The 12698-nt window shown below is 41.5% G+C and overlaps 1 protein-coding gene across 5 annotated transcripts in view; it reads right to left on the reverse strand.

Moving 5' to 3' along the window:
• Nucleotides 1-3324: 3324 nt before the first annotated feature.
• The window catches only part of evi5b (ecotropic viral integration site 5b), a 61579-nt gene continuing 52205 nt past the window's right edge, over nucleotides 3325-12698 (reverse strand). For all 5 annotated transcript variants that reach the window (XM_029707730.1, XM_029707727.1, XM_029707728.1 and 2 more), the window contains 2 exons: nucleotides 11364-11459; nucleotides 3325-6663 (listed from right to left, as the gene is read on the reverse strand). In XM_029707730.1, coding sequence (XP_029563590.1) covers nucleotides 6370-6663; nucleotides 11364-11459 — 390 coding nt within the window. In that variant the 3' untranslated portion in view covers nucleotides 3325-6369. The remainder of the gene's footprint in view (nucleotides 6664-11363; nucleotides 11460-12698) is intronic.

Below are 12698 nucleotides of genomic sequence, written 5' to 3' on the forward strand. Positions count from 1 at the left end.
CCCCAGTCCACCTGGCGATGCTGCTGCTCCAGTTTCAACTGTTCTGCCTGCGGCTACGGAACCCTGACCTGTTCACCGGACGTGCTTGTTGCACCCTCGACAACTACAATGATTATTATTATTTGACCATGCTGGTCATTTATGAACATTTTAACATCTTGACCATGTTCTGTTATAATATCCACCCGGCACAGCCAGAAGAGGACTGGCCACCCCTCATAGCCTGGTTCCTCTCTAGGTTTCTTCCTAGGTTTTTGGCCTTTCTAGGGAGTTTTTCCTAGGGAGTTTTTCCTAGCCACCGTGCCTCTTTCACATGCATTGCTTGCTGTTTGGGGTTTTAGGCTGGGTTTCTGTACAGCACTTTGAGATTTCAGCTGATTTACGAAGGGCTATATAAATAAATTTGATTTGATTTGAACATTGAACCTTGTCAAATTGGCATAGGCTACCAATGAAATAGTGTAATAAGGACCAAAGTGCCGTATAATTATTTAATCTGTTATCCAATGGGCGTTGTATATTTTAACTGCAAAACATTTTTACCCACCCAAATCAAATCAAGTAGGGGAGAGTGGGGTAAATTAAGCCATTTTCTAGATTCAGCATCACTCCATCAAAGCAAATATATTCTTTCTAACAAAGATATCTGCATATATTTCAGGATTTTGTATATCCCTAGAAATCATCAGAAGTCATGCAAATATTACAGTTTTGAAAACATAGCTTGTCCAAAGAAAGTGGTCTCCTGGCACAACTTACCCCGCGTATGAGGTAAATTGAGCTGCAGGACAGGTTAAGTTAACCTGCCTACACATTTCTGTGTTGAATGTCATATTACCACAACCTTTCTAAAACCATATCTATCTTTATTTCCCAAACACAATTCAACACGATCACAATCACTTTGTCTTCTAATAATTTTAAGCATCTTTTAACAGACTTAACACCTAACAAACACTGTACTTTTTAAATACTTAACGTAGGCCAGGCCCTGTTGTTACCTCACATCCCAGCAATAATGTCCAATGATCAAATTTGCAATGAATCTGACTTTTAGTCCATGAGAAGATGATTATTTTAAGCGTTAGCGTAACCTAGTCAAAAAAGTGAATTGTTAATAGTTTCCTTATTTTTTAAGATATTAATGCCAAACGTAATGGTTCATCGTGGTAATGTCATTGCTGATCCTAAAAAGTTTCAAGTTGATAGGCCATTGTGAAGTGGATAATGTTTTTTATTTCAATGGACACGTAAAATCGTATTTCCTGATTTATCAACAACTCAGCCATCTCTTAACTTCTTGGTGACAGGGGGCAGTATTCAGAAATTCAGATAAATACGTGCCCAAATTAAACTGCCTGCTTCTCGGGCCCAGAAGGTAGGATATGCATATTATTTGGATAGAAAACACTCTGAAGTTTCTAAAACTGTTTGAATGATGTCTGTGAGTATAACAGAACTCATATGGCAGGCAAAAACCTGAGAAATAATCCAACCAGGAAGTGACTTGTAGTTTTTCTATCTAATCCCTATTCAAACTACAGTGTCTGTGGGGTCATTTTACACTTTCTAAGGCTTCCATTGGCTGTCAACAGCCTTTAGAAACTTGTTTCATGCGTCTACTGTTACTGGGCAGAGAATAGGAGCTCAGTCAATCAGTGGACTGCCTGGGACCAGTGAGTTGTTTACTGCGCAGGCACACTGGCTTGCCGCGCCTTCTTTTTCCTCTGTAATGAATACGCTATTGTCCGGTTGGAATATTATCAAAGTTTTATGTTAAAAAGACCCTAAGGATTGATTGTAAACATCGTTTGACATGTTTCTACGAACGGTAATGGAACTATTTGACTTTTCGTCTCTGGTTTTGCGCTCTCGCGTTATGCCTTTGGATTAGTGATCTGAACGCGCGAACAAAATGGAGGTATTTGGACATAAATTTGGAGTTTTTCGAACAAAAATAACATTTCTTGTGGAAGTGGGAGTCCTAGGAGTGCATTCCGACGAAGATCAGCAAAGGTAAGGGAAGATTTATAATACTAATTCTGAGTTTAGTTGACTCCAGAACTTGGCGGGTAACTGTATAGCTTGCTTTGATGGCTGAGCTCTGTACTCAGAATATTGAAAAATGTGCTTTCGCCGTAAAGCTATTTTAAAATCTGACACAGCGGTTGCATTAAGGAGAAATGTATCTATAATTCTTTCAATAACTGTTGTAAATTTTATCAACATTTATGATGAGTATTTTTGTAAATTGATGTGTCCATTCACCGGAGGTTTTGGTGGGAATACATTTTCTGAACATCACGAGCCAATGTAAAATGGGGTTTATGGATATAAATATGAACTTTATCAAGCAAAACATACATGTATTTTGTAACATTGAGTCCTGGGAGTGTCATCTGATGAAGATCGTCAAAGGTTAGTGATTCATTTTAGCTGTATTTCTGTTTTTTTGTGATGCCTCTCCTTGCTTGGAAAATGGCTGTGTGGTTTTTCTTGTCTCGGCGCTGTCCTAACATAATTTGCTATTGTTTCGCCGTAAAGCCTTTTTGAAATCGGACACTGTGGTTGGATTAAGGAGAATCTTATCTTTAAAATGGTGTATAATACTTGTATGTTTGAGAAATTTGAATTATGAGATTTTTGTTGTTTTGAATTTGCCACCCTGCTATTTCACTGGCTGTGATAGTGTGTACCGCGGGTGGGACGCTAATGTGTCAGATGTCCCATGTTTTAACCAATCCCTTAGCTTTTTTTCAAACTAAGTTAAGCAATGTACCATGGGCCTACATGGTGTTATTTGGACTTATGGTTAATGAGAACACGTTTTTCAAAAGGTTTTCCAAAATGTCCAAGATTGAGGGAAATTTGTTCAGCATAAGGAAAGACACATACATAAAGTTTCTATGTTAAAGGGGCCGCACATGAGGGACTAAGTTAGGCTACTTATAGCGCCACCTATAGGCCAATTGGTGCCATTGTTTTTGACCAAATTACACATGGACTCTCGTTTCTGTGTGCCAAATTTGAAGAAAAAAAAAGTTGATCTATGCTTGAGTTATTTAACCATGTCGAGGAAAATAAATGATCTAAGAAGAACAATAGGTTTCACAGCTTTGCTGTGAACCCCTAACAATGATATATAGGGAGGGTAAAAGCCCATCAATTCATGCAACCCAAAACTATTTTAAGGTTATTTAAAAAAAATCTGAAACCAATGACATGATACTGCAGTAAAAGATGTGAGAATGGAATTGTATTTTGCTCCACCATGGTTACTATTACAGCCCATCACTATCTATAACATCAACAGAACTGAAAACGTTTATCAAATAGTTAAGTTTATTTGTGAACTCAAACACATTCATTTCACATACATGTTTTCAGAGTGTGGTAATGATTATTCCATAGTGTTATTATTCCATGTAGACTTCTCTCTTTACTGCATTATATTGTCTTTCTCTGAAAGTGCCAAAACTGCGTCATGATGCCTCGTAATTGACAAGCCAATTTTAAGTGTTTCCCAAACAAGTACGTAAAGAGAACGTGTGCTAAATGCATCTTAAGACTGTGTGTCGATACTGATAGGATAGAAAGAAAAACAGCGCTCGGATCAGCTTTCTCCATTCAAATCTTATTTGAACATAATTATCCCACAATACTGATGACAGATCAGCTCATAGAGAGAGATCACCACCTATGGCTATTGAAGGCGACACGGCTTATTATGCTTATAATAATGCACGAAATCCCAGATTGGGCATATCATTACATACGTTGTCACACAGAGGCAAACATTACAAACTGTAGCCTAGTCGCAAGCTAGAACTCAATTGATTGAACATGAAATTGATTTCAATAAGATTGAAATAGCCTAATTAGGCTCTGGAGTCCATGTAATAATCTGTGTAATAATCTCAGGTTTTGATTTGTTTGCAACAATTTGAAATACTTTGGCAACTTTGTATTTGTAGTCAACTAACGTCCTTCTGAAGATATCGGCAGTTACAGTCAGACCAATAGAATCATGATGTTTAGGATATTTTTAGCGGAGATCTGTGAATAAAGTGACGCGGAAGGGCAATGCATCCAACAATGCACTTTGACTGCTCCAGGAGTAGTCTGGATCACTCGTAGATGCAATGCACTTTGACTGCTCCAGGAGTAGTCTGGATCACTCGTAGATGCAATGCACTTTGACTGCTCCAGGAGTAGTCTGGATCACTCGTAGATGCAATGCACTTTGACTGCTCCAGGAGTAGTCTGGATCACTCGTAGATGCAATGCACTTTGACTGCTCCAGGAGTAGTCTGGATCACTCGTAGATGCAATGCACTTTGACTGCTCCAGGAGTAGTCTGGATCACTCGTAGATGTGCAAAGGTTTTTAAGAGCCACGTTACTAACGAAGGCTCAGGGAAACACCTTGGCTACTAAATATACAAACGCAGTGCACTACACATAGGGAATAGTTTGCCATTTGACAGACATTTAGAATTATCTTCTTAGTATTTTCAGATAAGTGTTATTTCCCAAATGCAGTTGATTGTTTCATTGGCTTGGACCGTCATTCATTTCGTGCAAAAGTACAACATAGCAATACTTCTGTTTAACATTATTTATGTTCAGATTACAGTTCTCATACATTATGTCCCTTAATTCTTATTTATTTAAAGATCAATATGCCCACTTTAGAAATAGCAGTATTTCAAAATCAGCCATCTAAATCTGGGCTGGTTTACTTAATAAACTAGTTACATGCTTCCATTAACCAACATGCTGAAACGTAATTATGAAGTGATCCTAAATCAGTCCTTCCTCCAAAAGTAAGATCGTCCCAACAGAGAAAAGTAGGATATATGAAAACATCTACAGTACATTGAGACTGTGGCTACGTTCCCATAGTCTACCCCTTTCCCGAAGAGTGCACTTGTACACTCCTCCTCATAGATATAAAAGAAATGCACTGGTGTAGGGAATATGGTGGAAACTCCCTTCAGCCATGCTTGCACCAATCCAATGCTTTTAAATGCATGAGGAAGTGAACAAGTGCTCACTTCTGGAAAAGGGTGGAGAATTGGAACGCAGCCCACGTCTGAAAGAAATGTCTGCTAATCAGTTATCTGTGCGTCTTGACAAAACTAGAGTGATATGTCCCTTTCAGCCGCATCCTACATGAAACAGATATGCAATAAGTCATTAGATACATATTTCCAAGTCAAAATGGACATGAAAAACAAACAATGACATATATACGGAGTATACAGGATTCAAATTGACCTTTGGATAGGCCTATACCAGGCCTGATGATAGACAGGTATGTCTCAAGGCCAAAAAGCCAACATTATATCAACCTAGGTCGTATTCATTAGTGCACATTGTTGCAAACGGCAAGTTTTGAAACAAAAACATGTTTCTTTTTTTTGAGAGAGAGAAGTGGTACACCGTTCCTGGAGATACTGCAAGCTCCATTTCCGACTCCTTGGTCTAAAAATCTATTTAGTATGTAGTCCCCTGATGGGGGACATATCAGCTGTTAAAAACAGGTACTACACTAGTCCCTCCCTGTTTTGGTCCTTTTTTTCCCTCCTTTGTTTGGTGTCTAGTGAATACAACCCTAATGCTTGTTGACACTTTGTTTGATACTGGGGCTCATTAACCATGTTCAATTAGAGACATTCATCACTCTTCAGTACATTATTCTCTCCTGATATAATACAGACACCCACACAAAAGGGCTCTGTACATTATTGATTGTTCACTTATAAAAGCGATAAAAAAATAAAAACTGATTGAAAGAAGTGTCATAGTCATCATAAAGCATAAAACATTTTATTGCACAGTCTCTGTGTTGTGTCTGTATTACCATGGTTGGTTGTGGGGCTGAGGGAGTGCCTGTAGTTTGGTTGTCTGGGTGGGGTCACCCTGGACGGGGTAACCCCAGTCCACTCCCCTGGTGGTCAGCCTAGCTCCGTGGAGCTCAGGAGGCTACTTGAACCTCCATGTTGTCCTTCTCTGATCTGTCTGCCTGGGGTCCAGACCAGAGCAACACACTGATATGATCCTCTTCAGGTGGGTTTTGGCAAAACAAGAGTAAAGCAGACTGACGCAACACACAAAGAAAACAACCAACTCCACCACAGGTGTGATTCTGTTACGACTTCACTTGTTGACAAAGCCCACACATTCCATTCCAAGCGTCCAAAGATTCCATTGAAAGGAGCTCCCTACATTGGAGTCCCACAGACAGTCAGACGCCATTCTCCTGAAGAGTGGCTTGCTACCATGGACAACCCCTCTCTCCCACTGTACCAGATCAGAACTGCCCTGATCAGCCACCAGGCGTCTAGCGATGGTGCCCATCACCCAGTCACACGGTGGTGTGTTTGTGGGTGCCAATGGGAGGCACAGAGAGAACCAGACCCTGCCCATCATCATCCCCCTCACTGTCAGTGTCCCCAAGACCCAGGGAGGGGTGCAGCCTGATGCGGCTGATGCTGCTGTGCTGATGGTCCAGGTGGGAGGGGGTCTTGCCTACACCTGTGTCTTCGTCCGAGGAGTGGTACGACTCGTCATCTGGTATGTAGTGATTGACAATGTGGATCCCATCAAAAGCGGGCTGATTGGACATGCTGCTCCCCCTCTGGCCTTTTAGGCAGCGGATCTGTGGAAAAAGACGAGAAGCGTTTAAAGGAGGAGCATGTAGAGTAATGTATAATGGGGACATGTAAACAAACACACTGGTGAGTGGGAATTGTAAAATCAAAGATCCATACATTGCCAAGGCAGAAGCACATTAGAACATCAGGGTCGTTCATCTTTCTAGAAATCACACGCACAAACTACAACAAAGACAATGACGTCAACACCAATGAAAACATCAGTTCTGAAATTTTGACACTTGGAGGTTAATTTCTAAACACATGCAGCGGGCACGTTCACACTCATTTGGGTAGACAAGTTCCAGAAGCGGCTGTTGGGAGGAAATATAGGAGGACGGGCTCATTGTAATGGTTGGAATTTAATAAATGGAACTGAGTCAAACATGTTGTTTCCATATGTTTGATACCTTTTCATTTATTCAATTCTAGCCATTACAATGAGCCTGTCCTCCTATAGCTCCTCCCACCAGCCTCCTCTGACCATGCCCCCCCCTTCCCCACAACACATCAGATATAGGCTGCAAAACCAGTGGAATATGGGTAGAGGTCAGGTCAAAAGCTTGGTCTGGACCACACCTGCCCTGCCTAGAACTCACCTGGGTCAGCCTGCCTCGCAAAGACAGACATGTAGGGAGAGAGACACACTTAGAGAAATTGCTAAATCTAGTTATTGTACCGGTACTTGTCACTTTTCTCAAATACCAGTGCTTAATCTGTTAAATGTAAAAAAGGACAAATGTACAACGGAGATCAGTAATTTGAAACTACCGTGTTAACTTGACTGATGCAAATGTCCAAAGACACTTCCGGGCTAAAAACCAAGAGCCGTTCGTGACCTATTTTTGATCCTGGGAGAGATTAGTCAACTTTGGTTTAGCTCAACTCTCTGTGGCCGGCTGGAAACCTTACTCTCTTATGAGAATGTGTGATTGAAAAGAACTGAGGCGTCACTTTTTCTTCTTAGTCCAAGTCCATCTACTCTGATCCATTGGTCTCACTACTGCTCTTCTACCATCCCCAAGAAATGCATAAATTAGGCCGAATAATTGTGCATTGAGAGAAATGGAATATTCACCTCTTATTTGACCTATCCTGATACTTTGTCTTTTGATTCTTATAATCAAATGTATTATTTTGTGTGCAAATAAAAAAAAGTCAGTAGTCTAGTCAGTATTTCCAGCTAACTGCAGTATCTCCAGAATTAGATCTCTCAGGTCATGAGGGTCAGGCAGGGGAGTTTGTACACCCAGATCCTGGCTATGAGGCCATTTAGAACCTTACACCACCAACGCTTCAATCAGCATGTTTCATAGTTTCACTGCCGCCCATTCGTTTACAACACCTCTGACCAAATGGCACTCTATTCCCTTAATTGTGCACTACGTTTGACCAGACCATGGTCAAATTTAGTGCACTATTAACCTTTTCACATGTGAGTTCCAAATATCTCTAACCGTCGCCCCTGCGTGAGTTTTTTCATGCGCGTGATGTCAGAATGCTCTCACAGTTACAAAATGTGATTGTTACGCAACAGGACAGTTAACCCACGCTGTCCTCAAACCAAGGCACGCTGCCTGCTAATTATCTATAGGCTGTTTCAACTTGTCAATTTCAAAATAATTTCTAACAAGTTTTATTTTCTAACAGTTTGAATTGAGGTGTGTTCTGCCTCGTTAATTCACATAAGAAGTAGCCCATTTCAATGTTGTGGACAATTTATGATTGAGGCTTTATTGAGCGGACAAACATCTCTCTTCAACGAGAGCCCAAGCACTTCCCTAGTGTTTCCCCCAGATCAAGTACGAAGACATTGCGCATCTCTACTCAGAACAGGCCTTGCACAAACGTTTTCCCCCAGCACATTTTCTGGCTGGCACCCGCATTGCCTTCATGGTTGTTTTCCTTACAAATTGGACTTTGGACATGTGTGCGTTCCTATCAAAGTAAGTGGCTTATTTTCTGTATATCGTGTTGTCGTTTATGATGTAGCACACCATATGTATGTACGGATCATAATGTATTTGCTGTTTTATTCACGTTTTCAAGTACTGGTGACAAATCATGCATTGCAATTCTTGCATAGATTGTAATGGACACATATGTGTGTAAAATACTTTTTTGAATGTTGTACTGATTATGATGAGCTAATGCTAAGCTATTTGCCGGCTATGTGTGGCGCCAAGTTTGTTGACGACATACAACGCATTCTGGTTGTCACGTAAGTGTCTGTCAGACCAAATATGTTAAAACAAGGGATAGTTCACTCGACTGACTTCTGTAGTTTAAGACAACTGTGAACTTGGAAAAATAGTAGGTAAAATCATGACGGCAAATGATCTTCAGGTCGGAGCCCTCGAAAGAGTTCCAGAGTTGGAATTATGAGATGGATGACCATTCAAAACGATCCCCCCCCCCCCCGAGTCGGACCTTGTCTCCCCCCAAGTTCCCAGTTGTCTTGAACGCACTGAAGTCTGAGATTTCCCAGTTGTTTTGAACACAGCATCAGATTGTAACTTTGGTACCTCAGGGTTGCCAGCTCAGAACCCCCTTTCCAGGGGTTTTATTTTTATTTAGCCTATAACGTCTTGTGTTTGCCCCTCATTTATTGATAAATCCCCCATCATAGTAATATTTCCTGCAGCATATCCCCCCACGATACCTTCCCCCATTTCTACCCCCCATTGACTTGAAAATCCCTCACAAATGAAATGAACCCCCCCCAAACCCGCCTAAAATGGTTTCATCCCCGTTTAGCTTTCGCGCTACGGTTAGGCTAGGCAGTAGGCTTGTATTTGGTGTGATGATCTGAGGTGAAAACATTTTATTTTCTTTGTCAAAAACAGTAAACGACTTGTCAAGTGATATGTTCCGGTTCTTGTATACACTAACAAGTACATCAACGATTTGTAATATGCTGAAAAGTGGCTAAACTAAGTTAATGTTTTTCAGGCAATGAGCGCAGCCATCTTTGACTTTGTTTATTTGCGTCTTGTAGTGAATGGCATTCTGGGATTAGGGAATTTTCGCCAAGTCAAACAAACAAACATGGCTGCCATCAAATAATTTAGCTGCTGTTTTCTAAACAACATTACATAATTCTCTTGTGCTCACCAGAGACGTGGTACATTGTAAACTAGTCTAGCTGTTAGGTCGCTAACTTTGTTTTGTTTTTTTGACAGCGCAACCTGTTATTTAGACTGGTTTACGGAATGAGTGTTCCGTGTGATGCTTGGATGATGAAGTTCGCATGTATCTTTTACAATAAAAGGTAAAATTGAGGAATAAAGTTTAATAGCTTTATTTTCCATCAGCACAAAAAAATATTTAGATGCCGTTCAGACAATGCTGTTTGTTGCGTCGTACGTTCTGTTTCTACTGTTCCAATCACATATTTGAGATCGTATGCTGCAGGGATCACTCAACAATGATCACAAATACGTGATTGTACGCGTCAAAGGGTTAAGGGAATAGGGTGCCATTTGGGATGCATATCTGAGTCCAGGCAAGAAGAGAGGAGGCGGAAGGATTCTGTTCTGACCGACTGGCTCTGCCTGCCTGACTGTTTGCCGGCCTGCCTGACCGACTGTTTGCCTGGACTGCCTGCACTGTCTGGATAGGAGATCCAGAGCGACACGCTGCATGATTTAATGCTCAGCTCAGTTTAAATACAAGACACCAGCCTTTTGTTGTCCTCTTTTTTTAGAAACCTCCCTTGTAAAGGATTGATTTGCTGGAAGAAAACAAATGGCTTTTTTCTTCTACGGGTTTTCTACCACTCTTCTCACAATAAGAGTGGTTTATAAATGTATATCAACTGGGTGGTTCGAGCCCTCAATGCTGATTGGCTGACAGCTGTGGTATATCAGACCGTATACCATGGGTATAACAAAACATGTATTTTTACTGCTCCAATTATGTTGGTAACCAGTTTATAATAGCAATAAGGCACCTCTGGGGTTTGTGGTATTGCAGCGTACGTAAGAACAGTCCTTAGCCGTGGTATATTGGCCATACACCACACCCCATCGGGCCTTATTAAATATTTGCTTCTCTCTCGCTCCTCTTTTGCCTCTTGGAGTCATGTGCCATATGTCATATTACAATACATTGCACGCACATGCACCACACACAGAATAAAAGGGTGCATCAGGGCCTGCCCATATAATCCTACTAGGATCCCTTCATTCAGGTCTGATCAGGTCTTTGTATTATTTGAAGGACACTAATCTGATCAAAGATGGCCCACTCTGCTGAAGTGATAGTGTCAAAGTCAAACCGTCAAATCTGTACGATCTGTTGCTGATCCTGTAGATTTCTGTGATGAAATTCATAACCTTTAAATCCTTGATCTAGCAATTCAGGTAATAATAGCTAGCTGTGGTGTACACAGAGGAGCAAAAGCAGATTATGAGACTCTTCTATTCAATCTGGGCCCTCTCTCAGTATGTTGAGTAGTTGGTTTTAGGGTTATCTTTTAGAAGATGAGAGTGAGAGGAGAGGGGTGTGTGCTGGTAAATCAACAACCTCAGCGCAGGAAGCTTTTGGGCGTAGTTTACACTTCTAACCTACAGTTGGCTTCAAAATAGACAAATCTGAGCAAAACACATGAAAAATACAATTAACAAAATTGTCTCTGAAAACAACAGATACAAACGTGTTTGTTATTCTCCCGGTTCAGTATTCCCCTGTTGTAACTACTCACCTCATGTTTGAGTTCAGCTATCTGGTCCTTCAGGTCTCTGATGTACTGACTGGAGTCTGTGTTGTTCAGCTGGCCCTGGACCTTCCCTTCTTCTTTCTGTAGAAATAAACAGAAAATCACACGTCTTAAAACATAACTTATCATTGTTCAGCTACTCATAACACTGGAGAGGAGATAAGAAGTTTGTGTCACTGCAGATGCTTTAAAAGTTGGAAACCTTTAATTGCTATAAGGGCAACTTGACAAGACCAGGTTGGGTTGCACTGTTGTAACATTCAGTAGAAAAATGTAGGAGGGAATGAGGGAGATAACTACTACCACCAGACAAGAGACACTACAGCTACACATCACTGGAAAACTTGCATCACAGAAGCATCATAAAATATACAGTATGTAGAGAGTGGCTGTTGACTAAGCCATAGATGAAGTGGGGAACCTAGCCAAGCTAACAAGGTATCTATAGTCGTTTGTGTTGTTATCCTCTCTGGGCCCTGGGGATGAGGCTAGTAGCTACTGTATGTTTAACTGTCAAACATGACACGTGTGCTGTTTATCTTCCTCAGTGCAGACAGCTGCAGCCACAGGAGACAAACACAAATACCCCATACACACCTCAAATCAATCCTGTCTAAAGCCTGGGAGAATATATAAGCAGAGAGAGAGTAAGAGGCACCGGCACAGGCTGAAGGGTTCAGGCTAAACACAACCAGCAACGCAGGAACAGGAAAGCGTAAAAAGTGGAAGAAGTTAAAAGCAGGGGTGGGGTGGGTGAGGTAACCATCTCGGTCTGACCCAACACCTTAAAATATATACAACACTCTCAGTTCCTGTGGTCAGGTAAGGGTTGAGAGGTTGAGGGTGTAGGCTTAGGCCCCTGAGAAGCTGCTGACAAGCTGACAATGTGAGATCTACAAAACAGTTATTCTTCCTGGAATCTGTGTTTTTCTTGAGGTTGCCTCCCTCCCTCCCTCCCTCCCTCCTGACAGAGCTAGTGATAAGGGAGAGGCAGTTAGCAAGACTTCCTCGTACTCAGCTGTGTGGATCCCCAGGTGCCAGGGGGTTAGGGGCTGTGGCCAGACACGTCAAACGTCTTTAAGTAATGTTGTGCATCCCAAATGACACCCTATTCCCTATATACTGTACTACTGATTAGAGCCTTTGGCCAGCCATTGGGCTTTGGTCAAAAGTAGTATTCTATATAGGGAATAGGGTGCCATTTGGGATGCAGACATGGCTTCCCTCGCCTGCCTGCGCCCCTCTAGTTCTACGCTACACCCACAGCCGGTTAGCTTTTTTCATAATGAATGTTGTTCTGAAGGCAGCTCTGCCGAGTGG

The sequence above is a fragment of the Salmo trutta genome, chromosome 22, assembly GCF_901001165.1.
Source record: "Salmo trutta chromosome 22, fSalTru1.1, whole genome shotgun sequence".
NCBI lineage: Eukaryota > Metazoa > Chordata > Actinopteri > Salmoniformes > Salmonidae > Salmo > Salmo trutta.